The sequence below is a fragment of the Oryctolagus cuniculus genome, chromosome 5 (genome assembly GCF_964237555.1).
Source record: "Oryctolagus cuniculus chromosome 5, mOryCun1.1, whole genome shotgun sequence".
NCBI lineage: Eukaryota > Metazoa > Chordata > Mammalia > Lagomorpha > Leporidae > Oryctolagus > Oryctolagus cuniculus.
The window spans coordinates 24041235-24068631 of record NC_091436.1 but is presented as its reverse complement, the minus strand read 5'-3'; the positions used below and the strand labels follow the sequence as shown (position 1 = coordinate 24068631).

Genomic DNA, 27397 nt, shown 5'->3' with positions numbered 1-27397 from the left:
CCTTCCAGCGTGAGAGTGGGCCTTCCAATTGGTGCCTTAGCCACTGTGCCGAGGGCCCACCCTGGGTTTTAACTGTAGAGGAGTGATATAAAGCTGCTATAATTTTAGTGTGGAAAGGAGCTGGCAGCACATCGGTTCTTCTTGGCTTGTGAGTGGAATCCGAGGGCCCCTGAGGCCATCTGCACTGCTGGCCCCTTGGGGAACCACTGAGAATGACTTCCAAAATCTCTGGGAGTAGATGTGAGGAAGACTTGTAATTTTACTTATCATAGAAAATACATATAACATAAAATGTGCCATTTTTATCATGTTTAAGTGCACCATTAATTACATTCAAAGTTTATGCAACAATCACCACTCTCTGTTGCCAAAATTTTTCATATTTTTTTTGTAAAGAATCGGAGAGAATTCTCCAGTTAGTTGGGTTTTGTCTTGATTTCCCCTTATTCAGGTAGCAGTCTTCTAGCTAAAATATGAGGTACATATGAATCCCCAACATTGTTAGAGGAGATGAGAGTAGTTTCGATACTCCTTGGAGTCACTGCATGTGTTATGTGTAAACTTATATTCCTGTGTCAATAGTCTTGAATATTTCCTTTTTTTACATAGTGAAAAAACTGGGCATCATTCCCAAATTTCTAACACTGTCCTTGAGTATTGAAGCTAAAGGAGAGAGTTCCTTAAAGACTATTTTTTTCTTTAGGATTAAGCAACACAATGAACGTTTTACCCAAAAGGTAACTTGCCTAAGAGCATACCTGAAGCACAAATTTCTGTGAAGCTGTTTTTTAAAAGAAGCAGAGGCTGGTTTAGTGGCTTAGCAGGTAAAACCGCGGCCTGTGATGCTGGCATCCTAAATGGGTGTCAGTTTGTGTCCTGGTTGCTCCACTTCCCATCCAGCTGCCTGCTAACAGCCTGGGAAAAGCAGTGGAAGATGGTGCAAGTGTTTGGGCTCCTGCCATCCATGTGGGAGACCCAGATGAAGCTCGTGGCTCCTGGCTTTGGCCTGGCACAGCCCTGGCCATTGCATCCATCTTGGGAGTGGATCAGTTGATAGAAGATTTCTGTCTCTGTCTCTGTAAATCTTTTAAATAAATAAATAAATGCATCTTTAAAATAAATCAATAAATAAAAGGAATTATATGACATTCATGCATTTTTAAATGAATTTATGTATTCATTTTTTTAAGATTTATTTATTTATTTGAAAGACAAAGTTATAGAGAGGCAGAGGCAGAGAGAGAAAGAAAAGTCTCCCATCTGCTGGCTCACTCCCCAGATGGCTGCAATGGTCAGAGTTGGGCCTTTCTGAAGCCAGGACCCAGGAGCTTCTTCTGGGTCTCCCATGTGGGTGCAGCAGACCAAGCACCCGGGCCATCTTCTACTGCTTTCCCAGACCATAGCAGAGAGTTAGACCAGAAGTGGAGCAGACGGGACTTGAAAGAACACCCAGAAGGGATGCTGGCACAGCAGGCAGTGGCTTTACCCATTACACCACAGCACCGGCCCCTCATACCTTATTGTATATGAGTAAATATGACAAGAGGCTTATTGACAGTGATATTTTCTTTGAAATACCCTTTAAAATATAGCTTTTTTTGAAAGATTTTAAAATACTCATTATATTATAAGGTATATATTATATATATGGTACATATAAAGGTATATATAAGGTATCTATAATATATATTAAGGTATATATAAGGCATACATATTATATATTTAAGTATATATAAATTATATAATTTATTATATAAATTATATGTAAATATTCTGTATTTTAAATATTGTCTGCCATGGTATGTATTATTTATTGTCTTCCTTTTCATTATTGGCATTGTAGTTCTTGGTATTTTAAAGTCACTATAAGTGAGACTTTAGGAATGAGATTCAAATCTTTCACTAGGCAAGGTTGTATTTATATTCATTCTTCCAAATAGCCCTTAGGAATTAAAAAATCGCTGCACTTAATTACTTTCCCCCACGCTGGTGAAGTTTATTAAAACCATTAAGCAGGAAAGAAAGCTACAAGGGACAGTGAAAGGCTGTTTTGTGTTGATTTTCCTGCTTTTGAGACTGTTCCTCTTTGAACTCTGGAGAAAAAGTCAGGGAATTTGCTATTTTGGGATGAGCTGGTCCCAGTGTAACTTTATCATCTTTGAAATGCTGTTTGCCATTGGAGGACAGTTGCATCTATGTTCTGGGAGAAAAAAGATATGTTTAAGTTACTTGGAGATCTTGTTAAAGGATGCCTTTGTCAGGATACACCTCAACGCTTATGAAAATTCATTGATTTCAGTCTAATATGCTCAGGTGCCCTTCATTTGGATTTTTATTTTGGTCCCGGGTTTTGAAAAGACTTCGTGTGAGTAAACACTATTGCTGATACGTTCAATGTTAGCACTGCTTCCATGAGATGAAAGTGTCTTATGGGGGCTGGACTGTGTGCATGGAGGCATACAATGAGTTTTATACTTGGCATCATTGTTTTAAAAACATTTTTGGTAGTGATTGCTTAAGTAACGTTCCAGTTCGGCAGTTAGAATCATTTAGGAGTTTAATTTTGGCTTAGCTACTTGAAAAGAAAAATACTGGTTACTGAGAAAAGGAGACGTTTCTCAAGTTCCTTCTTTCCTGGAACAGAGGGCAAAAGAGGATGTGTTGCAGAAGGAGGTGAGAGTGAAGATTCTCAAGGACAACATCAAGCTGCTAGCTGCCAAAGCGCCCTCTGGTGGCCAGGACCTGACATCGGAGCTGAATGTCGTGTTGGAGAATTACCAACTTCTTTGCAACAGGATTCGAGGAAAGTGCCATACCCTGGAGGTGAGTTTTCTCGCGTTTCTGAGATCTGATTTCTGTCAAGTACTGACCATCTTCATATATTAGAAAAAAGCTCCATTTTCCTTCCAAATACCTGGACATAAAGGATAAGTAGTCCTTGGGAAATAGGTTGATAGAAACCAAAAAAGGGATTAACAGTAAAAGGAGACTGAGATCTGTCCCAAATCACTGGGAAGTACTTGTGCTTATTATTTAATATCTGAAGACTTCACTTCAAGTTTTCATGTTGTAGATGATAAATAGAGTCTCAAGTTCTAGGACATAGAACCATCTCTTGTTTTGTTTTGTTTTGCCTGATTGAGTACACAGAGGTGAACTGAGGTTTTTATATTTTGAGTGGTGTCTAAAGTTACAGTCACCTGGAGGGGAAAAAGAACTTAACTAAGTGGGTATTTTGCTAGACCTTGGATAAAATATCTTCCTTTCTTCCACAGGATATTAGATTTAAGATGTAGGTGATTCTATGAAGTTTTTTTTTTAAATTAAAATTAAATTTCTGCTCAATTTACTCATTAAAATTAAATATCTGTCTTGTTTAGTACACATGACTTTTGTAATATCTTGATAGAAGACATAAGAAGCATTTTAATTTATAACAATTTAGATTAAATGGACTTACGCCAAATGATTGTATGATGGCACACCCTGAAGTGCTAAAAGCAGCAATTATGACATTTAACTAAATGCATTCTTCCTTGCTTGTTCTGGATCAATTCCGGACCAGAATAAATAAGTATTATTAGGAATGGCCAGGAAGAACGCTACTGATCAGAGAACAGTTGTGCTCCTTGGGAGTGATCCTACATAAGTCACTTTTCATCCTGCAAGAGAGGAAGTTGTGTCTGCATATTGGTGGATTTCTAAGTCTAATTGAGAAAAAATACTGTATTTATTTGAGAAGCTTGGAGATGAATGGGGGGGGGGGAGAGAGAGCGAGCGAGCGAGCGAGCCAGGAGCCAAGAATGCACAGGTACTGCTGCCTCTTAGGGGCTCTGTTTGCAGGAAGCTGGAGGCTGGAGCTGGGTGTTGACCACAGGTAGTCTGATGTGGGATACAGCCGGTCATTCTAACTGGTGTCTTAAGTGCTAGCCTAAACTCCTATCTCCTCACTCTTTGCTTTGCTTTTAGAAATTTGGAGGAGTGGGAAACCTCTTTTATCTTGGGTCAGCAAACTATGGCTGAAGGTTCAAATCCAACTTGTGGCTTATTTTTTCACACCTGGTTAATGAAGATGATTCTGTATTTTTTTTTTTTTTCTTTTTTGACAGGCAGAGTGGACAGTGAGAGAGACAGAGAGAAAGGTCTTCCTTTTCCATTGGTTCACCCCCCAATGGCCGGCGCACCACGCTGATCTGAAGCCAGGAGCCAGGTGCTTCTCCGGGTCTCCCATGCGGGTGCAGGGCCCAAGCACTTCATCCTCCACTGCACTCCCAGGCCACAGCAGAGAGCTGGACTGGAAGAGGAGCGACTAGGACAGAATCCGGCGCCCCGACTAGGACTAGAACCCAGTGTGCCAGTGCTGCAGGCGGAGGATTAGCCTATTGAGCTGTGGCGCCGGCTAGATGATTCCGTATTTTTAAAGGATTTTAACAAACACACATACAACAAAGAAGAATCAGTGACAGAGACCAACTGGGGCCCCTGGAAGTTCTTATTGTCTGGCTCTTTATAGAAAAATGGGCTGACTCCTGGTTCTGTAAGTGTTCCTCACTGGGAGCACAGACTGGAAGGTGCCCTTGCTCAGTCTGGAAATTCCAAGAACAAGCCCAGGAGGCTCTGTGCTATGTTCTTTCTTCTAAATTTACCCAACAAATAAGTTCCTCTTACGTGGAATGAGAGGGTGTACAGTTAGAAGTGCATCCCCCATCCTCCCTACTGCAGGAGACTTATTAGAGAATGATTGATCCTAGAATCATGGTGGAAACAGTTTAACTCTGTTGTGAGTGAAATGCAGCTCTCTTTCTATATAGATGCATCCTCATGAATTTAGACAAAAGCTGTGAAGCCACACAACACACTTTATATCACTTAGCTTGCAGGTGGATTGTGAAAATCACTTAAAAATTTTATGATTATGGGCCGGCGCCACGGCTCACTAGGCTAATCCTCCGCCTGCGGCGCCAGTACTCCAGGTTCTAGTCCCAGTTGGGTTGCCGGTTCTGTCCTGGTTGCCCCTCTTCCAGGCCAGCTCTCCACTGTGGCCCGGGAGGGCAGTGGAAGATGGTCCAAGTGCTTGGGCCCTGCACCCCCATGGGAGACCAGGAGGAAGCACCTGGCTCCTGCCTTCGGATCAGCGCAGCACGCTGGCCATGGTGGCCATTTGGGAGGTGAACCAACGAAAGGAAGACCTTTCTCTGTTTCTCTCACTGTCTAACTCTGCCTGTCAAAAAAAAAAAAAATTATGATTATAAATGACTTTTTGCCTGCTATTTAAAAAGAAAATTAATAATATTTCTTGCCTTATTTTTACTAGTAATCACATAGTTTTATTTTTGACATACAACTGAGATTCTCAGAATTTATTTTAGTAGAAATAGTGAAGTAGCTCCTTGCCCTTCCCCCTTAGGTCAATCCCTTATACTCCACCCATTGATCTAGTGTGATTTATTGGTGACTTCAACTTTATTTCACTTATTTGAAATTCTTCTTTTATCACTTTCTTAATTATACTCACACATACTCCCATGTAAATGAAATTATTATTGATTAAAGAATGTGCAGCACCAAAGAGACCATGTGTGAAGTGGCTTGTGGTCTATTTTACTTGTTTCTTTATGCACTTTAGGAAGTCTGGTCCTGCTGGATTGAACTGCTTCACTATTTGGACCTTGAGACCACCTGGCTCAACACTTTGGAAGAGCGAATGAAGAGCACAGAGGCCCTGCCCGAGAGGACAGATGCAGTCAGCGAGGCCCTAGAGGTTGGAACTCTCATTCTCGATGGCATTTTTGGTGATTGATGAGGCCAACTGTGTCTCATAGGCCCTCCCTGTGCACGGTTCCACATCCAGGGTTGGAGCAATGATGGGTCAAAAATATTCAGAAAAAGAAGCTGTACCTGTACTGAACATATGCAGACTTTTCTTCTTGTCATTATGCCCTAAGTGATACAGACAGCTAGTTGCATGGGATTTACATTCTATTAGGTATTATACTAATAGATGATTTAATGTATGGGCATAAGGGAGGGTTTGCATATAGGGGATAATTTGCAGATGTTAATGCAAATGCTACACCTTTTTATAGTAGGGGCTTGAGCATCAAGGTGTCTGCAGGGGTTCCAGAATCATCCATAAGGAAGCCCAGGAATGACTGTGTTACAAGGGATGACTGTATTATGAGGGATGACTGTATTACAAGGGTGACTGTGTTATAAGGGATGACTGTGTTACAAGGGATGACTGTGTTACAAGGGTGACTGTGTTACAGAGGATGACTGTGTTACGAGGGATGACTGTGTTACGAGGGTGACTGTGTTATGAGAGATGACTATGTTATGGGGGATGACTGTATTACAAGGGTGACTGTGTTACAAGGGATGACTGTGTTACAAGGGTGACTGTGTTACAGAGGATGACTGTGTTATGAGGGATGACTGTATTACAATAAGGAAAACATGGTTTATGCTCACCACTGCCTTTGCTCCCTCAGTTTTCAACTTTTGCTTTCTTCCATAGCCTGAAGTAGTTCTATAATCATGTGTTTTGAAGTACTGGTGGCCTACTCTGTCAGCCTCATGAGATGGTCACTATTCGACAGTTGGTGCATTTTAGATGTGGGAAAGCGCGCTGGTGGCTTTCCAGTTCATTTTACAAGTCCCTGAACAAAAGTAGACTGTAGGATATTAGGACAACTGCTCTTTATTTTTTTCCTAAAGTTATTTTTACTCATTAATCCCAGCAGTGATATTGTTAGAGTGGTTCTAGGCCGTCATCTTCAGTTGTTGAATGTTAAAAAAAGACAGGCTGGAGTGGACACTAGTGGGGCAGGGGTCTCCTGGAGGAGCTTGTTACCAACTTCGAGCTCCCTGGAACCTAGAATCGTCCCTGTTTCTTCCTTGTTCCTTGGTTCCAGCTCAGTGTGAGGTGTATGATAACCCAATAGCTGTTTTCTAAATGAATTACAGTGTGAAAATGGTAGGTTTACTTAAAGGAGAGGAGGAGAGATTATATATGCTTTTAAAAATGGACTGGCACCATGTGGGAGCTGAGCAGACAACCAGACTGAAGGTCAGAAATAGGTCTAGCGTGGTCCCTACATTCTGGAGGTGCTAGCTCTGCTGCAGAAAAGATGTCACTTCTTAAATAAAACAGAGTGAGGGTCTGAGAGGTTGAGTAATATGAAAAGCTCATTTAAAACAACATTTTGTCAATGTGAGAGTTAATACAGGTATATACCAGAGATATGGAAAGTAGAGAAAAGTATAAAGCAAACTCTGAATAAATACTGTTATATGTTTTGTGTATTTCCCCCTAATTATTATTATTATTATTTTTTTACATATACACACTGCAAGGTAGTACAGTGTATCAAAGGTTTTAGGATTGTGAAGGCTTTGGAACCTTGGAATGTGAGCTGTGCTTTTACTGATTGTGTGTGTGGAGACAAATTATTTACCTTTTCTAGCTTCAGTTTTCCCAGCTGTGAATTGGGAAGAATATTTGAGCCCATTCAGTTAGTTAGATTTATGTGTATAAAAGTATATATATATAAAGGAATGCCTCATTCCCTGTATGTGTTGTAAAAAAATGAATGCCTATTTTGAGTAACATGATTAATAATAGTTGAGATAATTTTACTTATTCATACTATTTTCTGCAAATGTATTGTCAGAATTTCCTATAAAATTAGTAATTATGATAGTTGTTTTCAAGGGATTGTATATCATATACTACTTATGCATTTTATGTATTTATTGATACCATGATGTATGTTTTGTGAATTAGACATTTTCCTACTTTCTGGTCTTATTCCTTAAATGGATTTCCAGAAAATGGAATTACTTATTTAAAAAGTGGACATTTTTAGGCTCTTTCATACATTTTGCCTTAGAAAATGCATGATTCTTTTTTCCTGTCTCTGGTCCAGTCTCTGGAATCTGTTTTGCGCCACCCGGCAGATAATCGCACTCAGATTCGGGAACTTGGACAAACTCTGATTGATGGGGGGATCCTCGATGATATAATCAGTGAGAAGCTGGAGGCGTTCAATAGCCGATATGAAGATCTAAGTCAGCAGGTAAAGTAAGGACATGCGGGAGTTCTGGGATTACAGTTGATCCCAAGCTTTCTGTCGTATGGGACTTTAATGTTGGTTAGAGTCGGTAACGGCAGTAATGGGCGTTGAAGTCCTAGGCAGGGAAGAATATACCTGTACTTACAAGGCAGGCAGAGCCATGATGATTAAAAAATTAAAAAAGATAATATTTTAGCTGTGTGTAAGAATAGTAACTCATCCTAATAAATGTGAGAACTGTCAAAGTTTGATAAGCTACTATGAAAGCAATAATCTCAATTCATATCCAGTTTGTGTCACAACAAGAATGTTCATCTTAGGACTTAGAGAAAGGACATGGTTATTTTATAGAAAGGTTGGGTGGATTTAGATGGTTTCAAACCCTTATGATCTGATGTCTGTTGATGTTTATACTATGAATAGCATCAAATAATGGTTCAACACTTAAGTGCACCTGTCAAACTTGTTTTAGTCTCTGGGGAAAGAATAGATTCAGATGTTGCCTCTATTGATAGACATTCTTATGATAGTTTATATTCTTATTGATTGACATTACTGATTCCTAAACTGTTCCAAATTTATAATAAATAACAATTTTTATTGTTTAGTGTGTTTTATAGGAAATGTTTACATTTTTATATTTTGCCATAAACTATGGAATGAAGTAAAAGTTATTAAATCAACTTCAAAGCACATAAGATCCTAGAAGGACATTTTCACTGTTGTCACTATGTTCCTACATCTGTAAATACGAAATACATGAAACTTGTATACCTTAAATAAAATTTACGAAAAAAATAAAAGATGAAAAAAGAAAAAATAATAAAGACGGCTAAAATCTGGAACTAGTACGTCTTTTCTTAGTGGCCAGAATGTATGTCCAGTTCTTTCTGCTAGTGCTGAATGACTGATGATCAAATTTCTCCCTGTGTAGGCAGAGAACAAGCAGATTTCTTTGGAAAAGCAGCTCCAGGTCCTGCGGGAAACTGAGCACCTGCTGCAAGTCCTGCAGGAGAGCCTGGGGGAGCTGGATAAGCAGCTCACCACGTACTTGACTGACAGGGTAGACGCTTTCCAGGTTCCACAGGAAGCTCAGGTATGGCTGTGCATTTGCGAGTCTCTGAGTTGTAGAGAGAGCGTTGCAGTTGCTCCCTCCACTCTGCAAGGAGCCACCTGCTGCAAGTGGGAGTTCTCGAGAACTGTTTCGCTTACCTCTGGGACAATGCATGGGTCTGGAGTTCTCTAGATCGCCATGTGAGACCCTGACGGGTGACTAATGTTCTGAGATCCTAGTTTTCTTAGCTATGAAACTGAGTCAATTCCTTTTTTATAGGTGAATTGTGAAAATTAGAAATGACAAATACAAGACTCTGAGTAGGCTATAGTCATGCAATAGGGCGGCAAGTACTGCAGACTTACTACAGCTTATGTTATGTAAATTAATGTGACATTCTATGAAGTACAATATTATATATTACACAACTATGTGAAACTTTTGCATTGTTTCTTCTTGTACTGGGGGAAAAAGAAAAAAAGACATCCTCTCCCTTTTCCATCTCTTTGTAGAAAATCCAAGCAGAGATTTCAGCCCATGAGCTCACGTTAGAGGAGTTGAAAAGGAATCTACGCTCTCAGGCCCCACCTTCTCCCGAAGGCAGGCTGGGCAGGGGAGGAAATCAGATGGACGTGCTGCAGGTAAAGAGAACAGGGAGCTTCCTTTTGTTTTTCAGTATGTTGAGCACTAAAACAACGTGGGAAAGAGTTGATTACTTGGTGCCTTTGATTTGCCTTATAAGCCCTGGAATAGGAGTAATATACTGAGGTGCCCTGCACCCCAGGGGAGCAGAAACAAATTGGTGCCTTTGTGGGAATAGGTTAAATCTGATTTTTTAGCAGAAAGAGCAAATGAACTGACTTTAGAAGTTAGCTGTATGTGCAGACAGACTTTTCCCATTAAACAGAGCTCCAGGCACAAGAATGTGGTTGATGCACTGGGCAAGCTGACGATGCACGGGTTGTAGCATCTCGGTTCCTTGATGACTGCTGTGAGATTAACTTTCACCTTGTACTGAGGGAGGATCTTTGAGTCCTAGGTTTTTAAAAATACATTTTTCAAAAGGTGAAAAAATATATTAATGATGTTTTAGCTCCTACAAAAGCAGCTTGACCAGAATTGATTATCCACATTTATTATTTCTGAGGCTGAGACACTGAGTGTTGAGTATTTTGTAACAGTGGCTGTGCAGGTTGCTTGGGTGGTTGGGTAACCTCCATGTTCCTTTAGGTCCGTCACTGAAGGTTTTATTGGTGCTTTAATTTGGAGCTGTTTAGCAGTGTGGCTTAGCGTCTGATGGGGGAGATTATGCTTCTGATGCGACGTGCTTGTTGTTTCTATTTCTGTAAACAGAGGAAGCTGCGAGAGGTCTCCACGAAGTTCCAGCTCTTCCAGAAGCCTGCTAACTTTGAGCAGCGCATGCTTGACTGCAAGCGAGTGCTGGATGGCGTGAAGGCAGAGCTGCACGTTCTGGACGTGAAGGCTGTGGAGCCTGACGTCATACAGACCCACCTGGACCAGTGCATGGTGAGGCTGCTCGTGGCTAGTGTGGCCAGCAGCTTAGTCTGGCACTGCCACGCATGGGTTGTTCAGTGATCTGTGCTAAAGCTGGGGATTGACGATGGGAGACATGCTAAAAAAAAAAGTGTGCTCTTTCTCCCGCAAGGAAGAAGGGAAGAAATCAGAGAGGTGGCTAGGAGAGAAAGCAAAATCAGTTATAGTATAAAGAGGTAAGGGAGCGGTAATACACAAAGGGATACAGCATGCTTCAAACAAACAAAAGAAACATTTTAATCTTAGAGAAGTTAGGGAAGATTTCAGCAGAATGTGACTAGTAGTTAAGTTTCTAAGGAGAAATTTGAGTTAGCCCATCCTTAGAATGGACATCAGGAATATTACCATGGTAAAAATTTATTCTTAAGGAAAGTAAAATTTTAGCTTCTTTATTTTTTTTAAAGATTGATTTATTTGAAAGGCAGAGTTACAGAGGCATAGGCAGAGAAAGAGAGGTCTTCCATCCGTTGGTCCACTCCCCAGTTGGCTGCAACGGCTCGAGCTGGGCCCATCCGAAGCCAGGAGCCAGGAGCTTCCTCTGGGTCTTCCACGTGGTTGCAGGGGTCCAAGGACTTTTCCAGTTTTCTACCGCTTTCTCAGGCTATAGCTGAGAGCTGGATCAGCAATGGAGTGGCCGGGACTCAAACCAGCACTCATATGGGATGCCAGCACTGCAGGTGGTAGCTTTACCCGCTATGTTACAGAGCCAGCCCGAAATTTTAACTTCTAATTCACGAAGTTTAAGCCTATGATACTAAGGAAGAAATTATATTTTGAGTGGATATCAAGAATATTATTGCTGGGAAAATGAAAGCTTAAACATAATGAGAAAGGAGAATTTATATATAAGGTCTTGTTACTATTTTAGTCTTGGACATGATCATTCAGTTGAATAGAAATTTTAAAGTAATGTGGCAAGAGGACATGATCTTAGGACTAGTGGTGTATTTAAGACATTTGGAAAAACTTAAGATGACACATGTTAGGACAAGAGAAGTCTACCAAGAATTTTTTTGTGTTTTTCAAAACTATAGTCTCCTCATGTCTTTTCCTTATGTGATTGGAACAGTGCCCAAACAGGATACAATTTTAATCTCTGTGCATATGTATAGGTACTTATTTGCTTGCAATCACTGTCATTAACCTCATATTGCTTAGTTCAGTGGGCTGTTAGGTCACAGTGTCTGTGAGATATTTCAGGTGATGACCAGGATGTGTGGAGGAAAGAAGCTGTACAGATGAAGCTTTCTGGTTTCAGGTCAGTTAGGTTGAGCACAGCTCTGAATCTGACCCACAGAACTCCAGTTTCTTCTAGAAATATATAGACCTTGAAAAAAAAAAAAAGAAATATATAGACCTTGATATATTTAGTTTTGTGTGTATCTTCATCATATAAGTAGATTTGAACTCAGGAGAAATGGAAGGAAACAAATAAATGTTGATAATTGAAATTCCAACAGCCAGAAGTAGCCAGCATTGCCTTCTTTTTTCTGGTCATAGTGTTTAGGATCAAAGCAAATTTATTTATTTATTTATTGGTTTTCAACAATGTTTAATATTTTTCCATCTTTACTTCATATGTAAATATTATACACATATACATACATACTCTTTCACATGAAAATGAGGATATTAATATCACATAACATGGGATTCCTGATGAGGATCATAAAGTGAGGATAGCAGGGTATATTATTATGTAAAGGGTATATTTCTGTGAGGATAACATTTATATTTATATGCCAAATAATATGAGATTTATACATGTTTTGTACTCTATATAATTAGGAGTTTTAGAAATGTAATTCAAAAAGTGATAATATTTTCTTGTTTTTATAGGAAAAGTGTTTTTATTGTATAATAAAGTACTTTTGTAAACATTTAAACACATGTCTATTTATTTTTAAGCAAGCATAAACACTATTACTTTATTTTCTTATCTGATTAGAAGTTATTACAACCCTGATTTCATTTGACTTGACCTGCAGATCGTATCTAAGACAGTGCCCTTTGACCTCCATAATTGCTATTACTCTCTGTGAGTTGTGCTTCACTGCAATATGCCATTTGTTTTTTTAAGAAATTGTATAAAACTTTGAGTGAAGTCAAACTTGAAGTGGAGACTGTCATCAAAACTGGAAGACACATTGTCCAGAAGCAGCAAACAGATAACCCCAAAGGGATGGACGAGCAACTGACTTCCCTGAAGGTCCTCTACAACGACCTGGGTGCTCAGGTGAGGAGGCAGCGCTGCAGCCTGCCCTGGCACACACCCTGATGCTTTCTCACTTTCTCTCCTGTGTATTTTTTAGTTTCACTTAGGAAATGCGTGTTTGAAATTTACGCATTAAATCCTGTTTTCAATTATTCTAATCATTTTCATTTTCTCTCTTTAAGGTATGCTCATATAATGATTAATAGTTATCTAAAAGTCTCTTTTTAACATTAATCCAGATTATTATTTATGTTTTTGATGGCTAATGATATTTCACAATTTATCCTAAAGAAGCTCTACAAATGATAGCCCCCATATAAATTCGAGTTAGTGCTCCTTAGATTTCTACTGAGAAGTGTTAAAACATCAGAGCTCTAATAAATACTCATATTAAGTGGCAAGAAAGTCATATTACTCTGCTGGGATGTAAAAACCTCCCAAGAAACACCTGACCTTGGGCACGGTAGCCAGTCTGTGCGGGGGTTACTGGGAGTTTACAGTTTGTGATGGGCTGGAGTCAATATGCTTACTATCTTTCCTCATTGAGAATCTTTGCCCTGAAACTAGTAAAGCAGAAGAGAAAACAGGAAAGGGAAACCTTGGCAGTAATGAAAAATTGTGTTGGATCACAATTTGGATCCTTCTTCAGTTGTTAAATATTCACTGCTTCCAGTAGAAGTGAAATCGAAGTTTCTACATAAGCCCAGAGGAAAATAGCTGAAAGTTTGTCATTAATTTAAAACCCATAAAAATAAACAGCTCATTTGTTTTCTAGTCAACTTTGTCCTTACTTCTGCAAATCTAGGTTGCTGGTGTGATGTATTTTGATGTATTGTGCATCCAGAGGAACAGATATTTCAGAGCCTTTTTTGGTTATTATATATCTAAGTTGCTAAATCCTATTGTATTCACTGGCTGGACATTTTATGGATGGAGTGGTATTGCTGGTTTTTATATGTATCCTTTAATTGTAGCTATGGCTCTAGCGTTAATTAGTCATCTCATTAAACACAACTGAGACTTTACTGTGTGTCAGGAGTTATCCAGGCGGTAGGAATGTGTTGATGTGGAAAAATGTAAGTTATCTCTTTGTCTAATGGAAATTGGGGTCATGAAAGAAGAAAACATTAATTAAGAAGTCACGCACAATACTGTGAGTTTATTAGTTCACAATGTCGTGGAAGAATGTTTGTGGTTCTTTACAAGTATAACTAAGGGGAGATTTGCCACAGTCTTGGGTTAGGAAAGCTTCCCTGAAGAGGTCATGCATAACGTGAGATCTCAACGAATGGGTGGGAGTAACCAGGGTGAAACCAGAGAGGGGTTTTTGAGGCTGTTTGGGACAGTGTGTATAAAGGCCCTGTGGTAGGTAGAGGTGTGGCACGCCAGGGTGGCTGGGACAGAGAGAGCCTGTGTGGGGATCTTGGTATTGGGGAGAAAGAATGAGATCAGAGTTGTGGTAAAGATTTTAATCTCCGTCTTAGAACAATAAGCAATTGTTTAATTGGGTTTAATGAGACCAGCCTGGCAGCATCTTCAGTATTGTGGTAAGGATTTTAATCTCCATCTTGGAAAAATAAGTGGTTGCTGGGTTTGCAGGAAATGGCATGCTCAGACATGTTCTTCTCTCACTGCAGTTTGAAGTTAGAATTTGGCAGACATAGGCATGAGGAGACCAGTTAGGAGGCTGTTGTATTCTTAGTGTCAGACGTTGTTGGCTTGAAAGAGTGGACAATGGAGATTGGGTGGGTGGATTGATTCCAGACCTGTGTAGTGTGAGAAACCTACAGGACTTGGTAGTGGGGTGGTATGGAGGTGTGAGAGAGGGAGAGTTGAGGGGTGACTTCTGGGTTTGTGGATGTATTACCTGGATAATCTGGGATGGGGCCCTCATTGGGGTGAAGTACGTGAGGGAAAGGTGGGGACATGTAGTAAGCGTAAGCAGGTATGGGATGTGTTGGTGTGTTAATGGCCTTTCAGAGAGTTAATGCCAGGTTTTCACGTGGTTATTGAGGTCTGGAGAACATATCGGTACTGAAGAGATGGATTTCATGAGTCATCTGCATAGAAGTGGTAGTGAAAGTTTCAGTGATGATGAGAATGCCTGGGGAGAAAATATGGTGAAAATATGAACAGTGCCCTCACTATGTCTTAATTAGATCAAATTAGATCATTTAGTAAGAAGTTTGAGGAAGAGGAGAAACTTCAGTAACCTAGTAGGAAGTGGGAGGGACTCCAGAAGAGTGTTCAGTCTGGGAGTCTGAGGGAAGATGGTATTTTGAGAATGAGTGTGGTGACTTGCTTTGGACATTATCAAAAGTTAAATATGACAGCCACTTCAACATGGTCATTAGATCTGTTGCCATTGAGGTCATTGTTGAACTTAGCAAGGACATGTTCTGCTGAGTTGTGGGGTAGAATCCAGGTTGGTGTGGCTGTGTTGTATGTATGGGGGATGAGGAAAAGAGACAGCACTGTGAGAAGATGTTGTGAGGGCTTGTTTGGGGAAGGTGGAGAGAGGAAAATCCTTAGGGGAGCTGGAGACACAGTAGGGCGTTTGTCTTGTTTGAGAGTGAGAGCCTTGAGCGTGTTTAATAACTGAGGGAAATGGTCCTGTTGAGAGGGAGTAGTTGACTACCCAAGAGGGAGAGGGGATAAATGGTGAGGTAAAAGATTTAAATCTTAAAATGCCTTAATTCAATATGCAATGCATCTTAAAATGTATTGACTAGTCTGAGGAAAGTATAGATTGTTATAAATTAAATTATAAATTATTTCCTTCCTGGTATATACAAATCCTTGGTGGCATCAAGTTTATGATGATTGTGTAGCTGCCTGGGCATGTCAAAGTTAAATAAGTTTCATTGGAATACATAATATCTTTTAATATAATTCAAGTATTTGTCTCCTAAAGTCTGCATTGAGGTGCTATTAATTTAGAGTCATGAATTTTAACTAAACTCGGTGGAAAAAATATTTCACTTTTAAGAAGGAATTTAATCACGATCAATCCTTAAAGTATGAAAGAGTGATATTGAACCTGGGGGTTGGGGCAGAAAAAGAAATGTAATCCTATATTACTTAGTAATGAAATTCATTTTATATCATCTGAGAAAATTTCATCTCATATATGACATATCACTCTCCTACTAAAGTGTTATGATCTATAGATATAGGCATAACATAGTATCTTTTTTTTTAAATTTTTTGACAGGCAGAGTGGACAGTGAGAGAGACAGAGAGAAAGGTCTTCCTTTGCCGTTGGTTCACCCTCCAATGGCCGCCGCGGCCGGCGCACTGCAGCCGGCGCATCGTGCTGATCCGATGGCAGGAGCTGGGTGCTTGTCCTGTTCTCCCATGGGGTGCAGGGCCCAAGGACTTGAGCCATCCTCCACTGCACTCCCGGGCCACAGCAGAGAGCTGGCCTGGAAGAGGGGCAACCGGGACAGAATCCGGCGCCCCGATCGGGACTAGAACCCAGTGTGCTGGCGCCGCAAGGTGGAGGATTAGCCTAGTGAGCCGGCACTGGCAACATAGTATCTTACGTCTTGTGTTTTAATACCCCTTAAAGTATTACCTCAGCTTAACAGCATGAAGCGTTGTTCTCAGTTTGAAGCATCATGATGTCCACAGCACAGGTGTCAGACTCTGCTCTATTTAATGGCTGTGCTGACCTGGCCTTGGCCTTAACTTCTTTAAGCTTCATTTTACCTATGTGTAAAGTAAAACAAAATAGTATCTTTCATGGAGACTATTGTAGATTTTGTTGCATAGCAAGTATGATTTCTTAGCACAAGACAGAAGCCATATAAGAACTTTGTAAGTGTTAGTTCAGTTCATTTTGCTGTCTTCACTGACAATGAGAGCACAAGAATTATGTCAGTGTTGCATGACCATGTACTATATTTTAAGTTATATGTTAATTATAAAACATCTAATTGCTAAATATTGCTATCTGCTGCCTCCCCAAATCACTACATAGTAAGAAGTGTGTTTTAAATGTAGTGATTCATTGAGAGGATTCTAAGGCAAGCTGTGTTTGAAATTACAATAGCTATTAATTATTGATTTTAACTTGGTTCTGAGGACTGGACCTAGCTTGTTGTTTAATTCTCATAACAATCTTGTGAGGGCTGTTCCTCCTCCAGTGTCACCTAGGAGCTAAGTAATACAGTAAGACTGAAACCAGGGTTGCCTGCCATTTACCCTCCACAGCATAGCATCATATTGCAGAACTGCAAGACTGGAGTCATCTTAAGGTGCCGGAGACAAAGGTTATGTGTGTCATGGGGGTTAAATTTGAATCACTTTGGAATGTTAGCTAGTATCCCAACTTGCTCCATTTGTGTTCATTGTTATCGCGGTCACAGTCTCTGCCCTCCCTCCCACTTTGCAGGTGACAGAAGGAAAACAGGACCTGGAAAGAGCATCTCAGTTGGCCAGGAAGATGAAGAAGGAGGCTGCTTCGCTCTCTGAATGGCTTTCTGCTACTGAAGCAGAATTGGTACAGAAGTCCACTTCAGAAGGTTTTCTTGGTGACTTGGATGCAGAAATCTCCTGGGCTAAAGTGAGTTGCGGTTCAAGTGCACCCCACCACTATGCTGGTGTGACCTCTGCATTTGTTCAGGGTGGTCCTGGTGGATACCATTTCCCATCATTTTGTATTAAATATTACCTTTTATCCCCATTATTTTTCCCACTTATATGTCCTAAGAATATCTGAAAACAATAATTTTAACAAGATATTTTTATTTTGATTGTATAACTTCATATTGATCATCAAGGCATTATGCTTAAGTGGTACTTGAAGATGTAATTATGCACTTCAAAATCAGTGATGGCTCTTCAGTATTTAGACTTTACAAAGAATCATGCTGAATTTCATTCTTCTGTAGTAACTTTTGTGCCAATAACTAATCTAACTGCTCCACAGAACATAGGAATAGAATTTTTTTTAAAGATTTATTTATTTACTTGAAAGTCAAAGTTACACAGATCGAGAAGGAGAGGCAGAGAGAGAGAGGTCTTCCATCTGCTGGTTCACTCCCCTGTTGGCCCCAACGGCCAGAGCTGTGCCAAACCACAGCCAAGAGCCAGGAGCTTCTTCCAGGTCTCCCACGTAGGTGCTCAAGGACTTGGGCCATCTTCTGCTGCTTTCCCAGGCCATAGCAGAGTGCTGGATCAGAAGTGGAGCAGCTTGGACTTGAACTGGCGCCCATATGGGATGCCAGCACTGCAGGCGGCGGCTTTATCTGCTATACCACAGCACTGGCCCCTGGAATTGAATTTTTAAAAATCAATATAGGAGTTTTCTTTAGCTCTATAGTTATTTTGAAATAAAAGGGAATAGAGAGTTGCTTTGCCAGCTTTCTCTTCTGCCATGGAGAAAAAATTGAAAGAACACAAAAGTAGTTGTTTTACCAAGACATTCTGCTTTCCTTAATTTATTTCTTAAGAAAGAAACAAGAGTCCTGGAGAGAAGTGCTAGAAATGAATGATTGATACAGTCACGACTATTTATAGAGCGCTGTGTCCTTTGCAGGTATTTGTTGAGGGCACCTTGAAGAGAAGATGCTGTGAGCTTGTCAGGTGCCACAGCTCCTGCCTCCTTTGAACGTTCTGTGGAGGTGACACTGGAGAGCAAGTCAAGATATTAGGTCCTGGGAAGAGCATTCTCAGTCTAGAAAATAGCTCATGAAAACTGTGGTTATGCAATGAGCTGTCTGAGTGACAAGGAAGTAGAGAAAGGGATGTGTGAGAAGAATGATGAGTGTTGCAACTCATGGGTGTATTGTGGATGGATGCAGAAGAAAGGCATCAACATTTATTTTTTATGTTTTTCAAGGAAATACTATCTTTTATACAGTATGCCTTAAAAACCATTAAAAACCATTGCTTACTTATGAGGAACATGAGTTATATACAGCAGCATCCCCTGATGTGCAGGTGACCAACTGCATATAGTACTGAACCCTGTATATACTTTCTTTCTCCTACATATATATACACTAATTTAGTGCCTTTTCCATCTTAATAAGCACTTATATCCTCTTGCAATTTGAGACCATTGTAAAGTAAAAGAAAGGTTACTTAAATACAGGCACTGCAGTGGTATGACAGCTGATCTGATACAAGAGGCAGCTACTAAGTGCCTGAAGGGTGGCATATACAGTATGGACACATAGCCCACCCACATCCTGGGCTGGGTGGAGCAGAATGATGCAAGATTTTATCACACTTCTCAGAATGATTTTTGACTTAAAATTAATGAATTGCTTATTTCTGTAATTTTCCACTTATTAATTTTGGACTGCAGTTGCTTGTGGACAACAACCCCAGCAGTGGGCATTGTGGTGCAGTAGATTAAGCCATTGCCTGTGATGTCAGCATCTCATATGAACACTGGCTGGTGTCCTGGTTGCTCTACTTCATATCCAGCTCCCTGCTAATGTGCCTGGGAAAGTGGTAGAAAATGGCCCAAATACTTGGGTCCCTGCCACCCACATGGGAGACCTGGATGGAGTTCTAGGCTCCTGGTTTCAGCCTCCCTCAGCCCTGGCTGTTGTAGCCATTTGGGGGGTGAACCACTGGATGTGAAATCTCTCTCTCTGTCAATCTGCCTTTCAAATAAAATAAAAATAAATCTTTAAGAAAAAAAGGGAAGCAAAAGCATAGGTAATGAGAGCATACTGTGTGAGGTAACTGCATAAAATTTCTATTATATAAAACAAAAAAGACAGGAACAAAAATCACAAATAATTAAAGAATATCCTGCTAATGTTTTCCAGTTATATATCAACATGCATAGTCACAGCATATTTAAGAAGGAATTATTGGCCAGCGCCGTGGCTCACTAGGCTAATCCTCTGCCTGCGGTGCCGGCACCCCAGGTTCTAGTCCCGGTTGGGGCACTGGATTCTGTCCCGGTTGCTCCTCTTCCAGTTCAGCTCTCTGCTGTGGTCCAGGAAGGCAGTGGAGGATGGCCCAGGTGCTTGGGCCCTGCACCCGCATGGGAGACCAGGAGAAGCACCTGGCTCCTGGCTTCGGAACGGCGCAGAGCGCTGGCCATGGCAGCCATTTGGAGGGTGAACCAATGGAAGGAAGACCTTTTACTCTGTCTCTCTCACTGTCTAACTCTGCCTGTCAAAAAAAAAAAAAAAAAAAAAAAAAAAAAAAAAAAAGAAGGAATTATATCATGTTTCAAGACCTTTAAAAATCTTTATCTTTAATATTTATTTCTTCCTTATAGAGCTTTTGTGTAGCATATTAGAGGTATGTATAGTATTTCATTCTTATTTGGAACATTTCCTTTCTTGATTCATGTCCATTTAAGTTATTTTCAATTTTCACTATTGTATATAATGCTATTATGAATATATTGTTAGCTAACTCATAGCATACATCAATAGTTATTTCCAGGGGCTGGCACTATGGTATAGTGGGTTAAGCTTCCACCTGTGACACTAGAATCCCAGATGGGCACAGGTTCGTGTCCCAGCTGCTCCACTTTCACACGCAGCTCCCTGCTAAATGCACCTAGGAAGGCAGCAGAAGATGGGCCAAATACTTGGGCCCCTGCACCCATGTGGGAAACCTGGATGAAACTCCTGGTTCCTGGCTTCCTGGATTGGCCCAGCTGTGGCCATTTGGGGAGTAAACCAGTGGATGGAAGATCTCTCCTTCTCTCTTTCTCTCTCTCTCTGTGACTCTGTCTTTCAAATAAATCTTAAAAAAACGTTATTTCCTTGGGGCATACATTGTGGCACAACGGGTTAAGTCACTGCTTAGGGTGCCAGCATCCCATACTGGAGCGTCTGGTTCACGTCCTGGCTACTTTGCTTCTTACCCAGATTCTTGCTAATGTCTGTATTTTTATGCATCTCTTTTGGCTTATATTCTTTAATGAACATGAGGCTAATTGTTCTTGAATTTTTAAAACAATCATGTTGAAAATATTAATTTGAATTACCTTAAATGTGTATGAATTTGTTTATAAGTGAGTTACCATCTTTGTTATATTAAGTCTTTTAGGTAACATAGTACTTATTTTTCCCCTAGTTTCTTTATATTCTTTTTTTTTTTTTTTTTTTTTTTTTTTTTTGACAGGCAGAGTGGACAGTGAGAGAGAGAGACAGAGAGAAAGGTCTTCCTTTTTGCCGTTGGTTCACCCTCCAATGGCCGCCGCGGCCGGCGCGCTGCGGCCGGCGCACCGCACCAATCCGATGGCAGGAGCCAGGAGCCAGGTGCTTTTCCTGGTCTCCCATGGGGTGCAGGGCCCAAGCACCTGGGCCATCCTCCACTGCACTCCCGGGCCACAGCAGAGGGCTGGCCTGGAAGAGGGGCAACCGGGACAGAATCCGGCGCCCCGACCGGGACTAGAACCCGGTGTGCCGGCGCCGCTAGGCGGAGGATTAGCCTAGTGAGCCGCGGCGCCGGCCTCTTTATATTCTTATATAATGTTTTGATTTTTTTCTTTTCGTAAACATTATATATATATATGCAGAGAAGATTATCCTACATATTTATTTTACTTTAATTATAATTTACTAAGAGTATGCTTTTTCTTTACTAATTTCTAATAGTATATTAGTGATACTTAGTTTTGTGTATTTAATATTTAATAATTATATTTGTATACTTATAAACTCAATTAGTTTTTCAGTTTTTTCATAATTTTTAAGATAGTAACTGTAAATAATAAGTTTGTTTTACTGTAGCTAGTCTTAGATTTCCATTTAATCTTATTTCAGATTTTAAATAATGAAGAGAGTATATACAAATCATGCAGCATATTCTCATCACAAGTATAAATCTAATGAAATATTCATATGTAATACAATAATTTTTAAAAATGTATTTTTTAGGGAGTCTACATCTTTCACATTTTAATGTATTTCTACTTAAATGCTATGTAAAATTATTTTCAATGCAAAGCTTAAATAGCATTTTCATTCCTAAGTAGTATTTTATCCTATATTTTAAACATTATTCTTTTCTGTTTAGTGATTTTCTTTTTTATGAAATCTATTAGCATTGTGCATGCTATTTAATTTCATTACTTAGTATTATTTTCTGTAGTTGTTAAAGAAGATTCTAGTCCATCAGTACATAACCACAGAAGGCCTGGAAAGACTCCACAGAGCCCTGGCTGCAGAGAGCAGTGCTGTATGCTGTATGCCTGTGGGGATTCTTTGCTTCCCCTACTGGGGACGAGCACTTGAAAAGAAATATTTTAGTGCCTTTATAAGTATATCGGCAATTGATATGACCAAGTGCTTAGCTTCTGACTTATGAATTTGAAATTCATACGTGTTCTGGTGATTTAATTATATTGAAGTTTGAGCTCCTTGAAATAATTGGCTTAAATATTGGTTTAAGAAGGTACGACAATTGTTAAAAGGTACAACAGTAGTAATAGTAGGACATATGTACAACATAATGCTTGGTAAATTAAGTTAAAAAGGAAAGGAAAGAATGAATGAGAGAGAGAGAGAGAGAAACGAGGGGTGGGTAGCAGGCCCAATCCTCTCAAATGCCTGCAGCGGCTGAGCCAGATCAAGACCAGGATCCAGGAACTGAACTCAGATCTTCTTATGCATGTCAGAACACGATTACTGTCTCTCATGGTTTGCCATCAGCCGGAAGTTGTACTCAGGAGCCAGAGCTGGGCATCCCACCCAGGCACTCCCAAGTGGGGCAAAGGCATTTTGATCAGTGTCTGAACTGCTAAACCAAATGCCCACTCTATGTTGAAAAGAAAGAGCTTCGCAACCTTCAACATACTTTGTGTTTCTGTGACTATACATGTTGTCCAAACCTATGCATTTTTGAATCAAATCATCATCATACCATCCAGAGTATTATATTATATTATATATATTTTGTCACTTGCAAGACTAGAGCTACTAAGACTATAACTGCAGCCTTAGACTTGCTAATTCTTCTTTTATTTATTTAACATAAAATATGTTTATAGTGTTTATGCAAGAGTTATAGTATAATATGTAATCCTTAGAAGTAAATATAGTACACATCAATAATTTCTTCTGGTAATCCAAGAAACAAATTCATATGAATTTTTTATAATTGTGAGTTCTGCAATCTTTGTGTTTTGCCAGCTTTTAGTTATTGAAAATGAAATTGATTATTTATATCTAAAGTTATGATGAAGATAATTGATGTTTGTGGGTAATAAATGATACTTAAAATAAATGAAATAATTACATTTCCACTTCTGAATTTCTTATATTCTTTGATATGTGCTTAATTAAACATTGTAAGTTGCTTTTCTTTTTTAAAGATTTAATATTTATTTGAAAGGTAGAGTTACAGAGAGGCAGAGGCAGAGAGAAAGAGAGAGAGAGAGAGAGAGACAGAGAGAGAGAGAGAGGTCTTCCATCCGCTAGTTCACTCCCCAAATGGCCACAATGGCCAGAGCTGAGCTGAGCAACCAGGAGCTCCTTCCAGGTTTACCATGCAGGTGCATGGACCCAAGCACTTGGGCATCCTCTACTGCTTTGCCAGGCCATAGCAGAGAGCTGGATTGGAAGTGGAGCAGCCAGGACTGAACCAGTGCCCACATGGGATGCTGGCACTGTAGGCAGCAGCTTTACCTGCTACACCACAGCATATTATTTCTTTACTTATTTGAAAGTCAGAATTAAGTGGGGGGTGGGGTGGGAGGAGAGGAGAGAGAGAAAATGCGCGCTCCTGCGTGCACAAAAGAGAGAAAGAATGAATGAGAATGAGAATGAGAATGAATCTTCTGTCCTCTGGTTCACGTCTCAAGTGGCTGAAATGGATGGACTGAGCCAGGGAGAAGCCAGGAGCCAAGAGCTTCATCTGGGTCTCCCACATGGTTGCAGGAACCCAAACACTTGGGCCATCTTCCATTGCTTTCCCAGGCCATTAGCAGCGAACTGGATTGGAAGTAGTGCAGGTGGGACTTGAACCGGCAACCAGATGGGATGTGGGCATTGCAGTTGGCAGCTTTACCCACTGTGCCACAACACCAGCCCAACATTTTTATTTCCTTAGGAACTTAGGAAGTCTCATGGTGGCAGTATTAGGGAGTTTTACAGAGCTTTGTGGAAGAAAAGGTTTTTTTGGCATTTTAAAATTGTATACATTTTTACAGTGTTCTGAGAGATCAAGTATGTGCTGGTGATCTTATGTTCTAGAATGTTCTGAAGGATCTGGAAAAGAGAAAAGCTGACTTAAATGTCATCACAGAGAGTAGCGCTGCCCTCCAGAACTTGATTGTGGGAAGTGAACCTTTGCTAGAAGAGAGGCTCTGTGTACTCAATGCTGGGTGGAGCCGGGTGCGCACCTGGACCGAGGATTGGTGCAACACCTTGCTGGTACGTTCCAGAAAAAATTTAATGACAAAAATCTTCTCCTGTGCTTTCCATATTTGAAAATGAATATGACTTTCATTGGAATTCCAAATCCAATCTTCTCTCTATCCCAGTAATGTTCTGCTTATTAATTAATTCATTAGAAACAGTTTTTCACTTGAAAAGATAATAACTAAAAAGAATTTACATTCTTTATTATACAATAAAATATTCATGATATATATATAAATATGTACTTTAATGTTTTAGTAAATGTAGCCTGTTTCATTGTAGTGATTTCATATTGTATTTTTCATACTCTCACAGTGATAAATATATTTACATATATACATATACACACATAATCTTTATAGTGTTCTAATAATGGTATACTAGTTAAGAGGACAGGTTCTAGCATCTGATAGGAAAATTCTGACTGCTGAGTAACCTTGATCAAGTTACTTAAACTCTCTTTAAGCCTCAGCTCTCTGGTCTGTAAACTGGATATTATTGCAGTTCCTACCTCATTGTAGTTTTTATGATGATTACATGACTCAAAGCATGTGGTACTCTTAATTAACTATACATAAGGCAGCCAGTTTATCTGTTATGGTTATCATAAGTGTTATATGTAATTAGGTTTTGGTTGTACTACTACACTGTTAATTATTTTGTGGAGATATTGACCATTTTATTTTGATAGTGTTTTTTTTTATCCTTCTTGCACCAACAACAAATATACATAACCCTACCCACACTATACCATATATGGAATTGTCATTTATAAATTATTCTTTTTAAAAATTTTTTTGGGATAAATGAATTTTATGTATTTCACGTGTATACGTTTAGGAACATAGTGATACTTCCCACCCTACCTTCCCTCCCGACCACACTCCAACCCTTCCTCCACTTTCCTCTCTTATTGCCTCTCTTAATTTTTACAATGGTCTACATTCCATTTACTTTAGGACTTAAATCAATTTCATAGAATTACTAGACAATGGATAGAGAAAAGAAATTATAAATTATCATGTTTAAGCATATATTTAAATCAATCAGTATGTATAGGGCAGTGAAGATCATGGTTTTTGGTCTTGATCTGTCATAGGTTTATATCTACAGTCCATGACCTACTACTTGTATAACCTTAGAAAAGTTATTCAGTGTCACTAGGCTACAATTCCCACGTATAAAATGGGAATACATGTGAAATAGATATATAACAGAATTGTTAAAGGTTGAATATGATAATGAATATGAGGTTGTTGGCTCTTAGAATATGCCCATTAAATTTTATTTTTCTTACTAGCTTTGTTTGTCATTCTTATGACCCTTCTTCAATCTATACCTTTTACATCTTCTTTTTGGGTAATATCTTTCTAGTCCTATCAGAACATTGGATTTTCCTGTTTTCTAAGGGTAATTCTGATAGCCATCAATTTTTTTTTGTTAGACTCCAGATCTGTTAAATCTTTCTCATTTACTAATTCATGTTTTCTTTAACAGTGTTTCTGTATTATAGATTAATAATTTGTCTCCTTTAAAAACAGTTCTATGTTTTTCTTGTATTTACATACTAGAAAATAAAGTTCCTGGAAGTTATTAATGTTATAAGTTCCTCATTATTTTTTTTTATCAAGTTTTAGCTTCTTGCCTTAGCCTCATATACTGCCTTATTAAAATCTGCTTAAGTGTTTCTGTTTTCAAATCTGTTTTTCTCAATCGCTTTTTTATGTCCTGCATTAGAACAGACTTTTATTATTGTGTTCTGTGCCAGTTGTAGCATTAAGTGCTGAGGATACTGAGCTCAAAAGATAGACCCTGTCTGCTTGGGCAGGCAGAATCTCATTCAATCCATATTTTCATTATTCTTTTGTATTCTTACATCCTTAGTGAGTTTTTTCCAAAAATATGAAAGAAAGGGGGCAAATGAGATCTGTTCTAGGAATGAGGAATAAGAAACAAACTTGTAATGCAACTGAAAAGGAAACTTCAACTTTTTATTGTGTTGACTTTTAAGTCCAATAAATTCACCATGGCTGTGCAGTTTTAGGAATGAGATTGATTTCCTGACAAAGGGGCAGGAAGGTAGAAAGTTGCTTTAAATGTAGCATACAAGTTGCTCTTTGAAAGTCTTTTATATCTCTTCTCAGCTTCTCATCTTAAGTATGTTATGTGACTGTGTCAGCGTTTCATTAATTCCTTTGTAGAGCCATCAGAACCAGCTGGAAATATTTGATGGAAATGTTGCTCACATAAGTACCTGGCTTTATCAAGCAGAAGCTCTGTTGGATGAGATCGAAAAAAAACCAGCGAGTAAACGGGAAGAAATCGTGAAGGTAGCACAAGCCATCAGTGCCATTTCTGGGAGTGGAAAGTTTTGCCATCATCTCCTCTCACTGGATGTTGTGATTTACTTGTGCACATCTTTTGTTTACCCGTGCAGATTCACAAACCATTTATTTTGGTGGGAGAAACTAAGATCTCCCGTGAACCTAGGAAGAGCTGTTATGCTAATTCAGTGTGTTAAAATCTCTAACCAGGAATCTCAGAGATTTCTTTATACTACTTGTAATGCTGAGTGAGCATCACACCCATGCTTAGTTTTGTTTTTACTCACGGGATCATTTTTTTTTTTTCTTACAATTAGCGTTTGATATCTGAGCTGGATGATGCCAACCTCCAGGTTGAAAATGTCCGTGACCAAGCCATTATTTTGATGAATGCCCGTGGCAGTGCAAGCAGAGAGCTTGTGGAACCAAAGTTAGCTGAACTGAACAGAAACTTTGACAAAGTGTCTCAACACATCAAAAGTGCTAAAGTGAGTAATTCTATTTTTTAGAAAACCATTTTTCCTAGAGATAGATGTATAAAAATGATAAACAATTATATAGTATTTCCATGAGAAATTTAATATTAAAATAGTTTTAATCACTTGTTATTTGAATGGAAGATATATCTTTATTTAATTATGCTTATGCATATAAAAGAGTATAACAAGAAACTAGTTTTGAAAAAAAAATTCAGTTGAGAAAAAGTCTTAAAAATTCTACCAGAGATTAGAATTGGCTGTGAAATCTTGACTAGTTCCATAGCAAGGCATGAATGTTAAACACATTATTTTCTATTCATATTTTACATATGCCCTCCTATTGCATAT

At 39.3% G+C, this 27397-nt stretch overlaps 1 protein-coding gene across 1 annotated transcript in view; it reads left to right on the top strand.

The window, feature by feature from the left end:
* The window catches only part of UTRN (utrophin), a gene marked incomplete in the record, with an annotated part of 519651 nt that overhangs the window by 146423 nt on the left and 345831 nt on the right, over positions 1-27397 (top strand). Inside the window, 11 exon segments of the mRNA XM_070073468.1 lie at positions 2644-2823; positions 5627-5761; positions 7929-8078; positions 9010-9171; positions 9642-9770; positions 10483-10656; positions 12764-12919; positions 17295-17465; positions 24079-24258; positions 26448-26576; positions 26888-27058. Of these exon segments, the coding sequence (XP_069929569.1) occupies positions 2644-2823; positions 5627-5761; positions 7929-8078; positions 9010-9171; positions 9642-9770; positions 10483-10656; positions 12764-12919; positions 17295-17465; positions 24079-24258; positions 26448-26576; positions 26888-27058 (1737 nt within the window).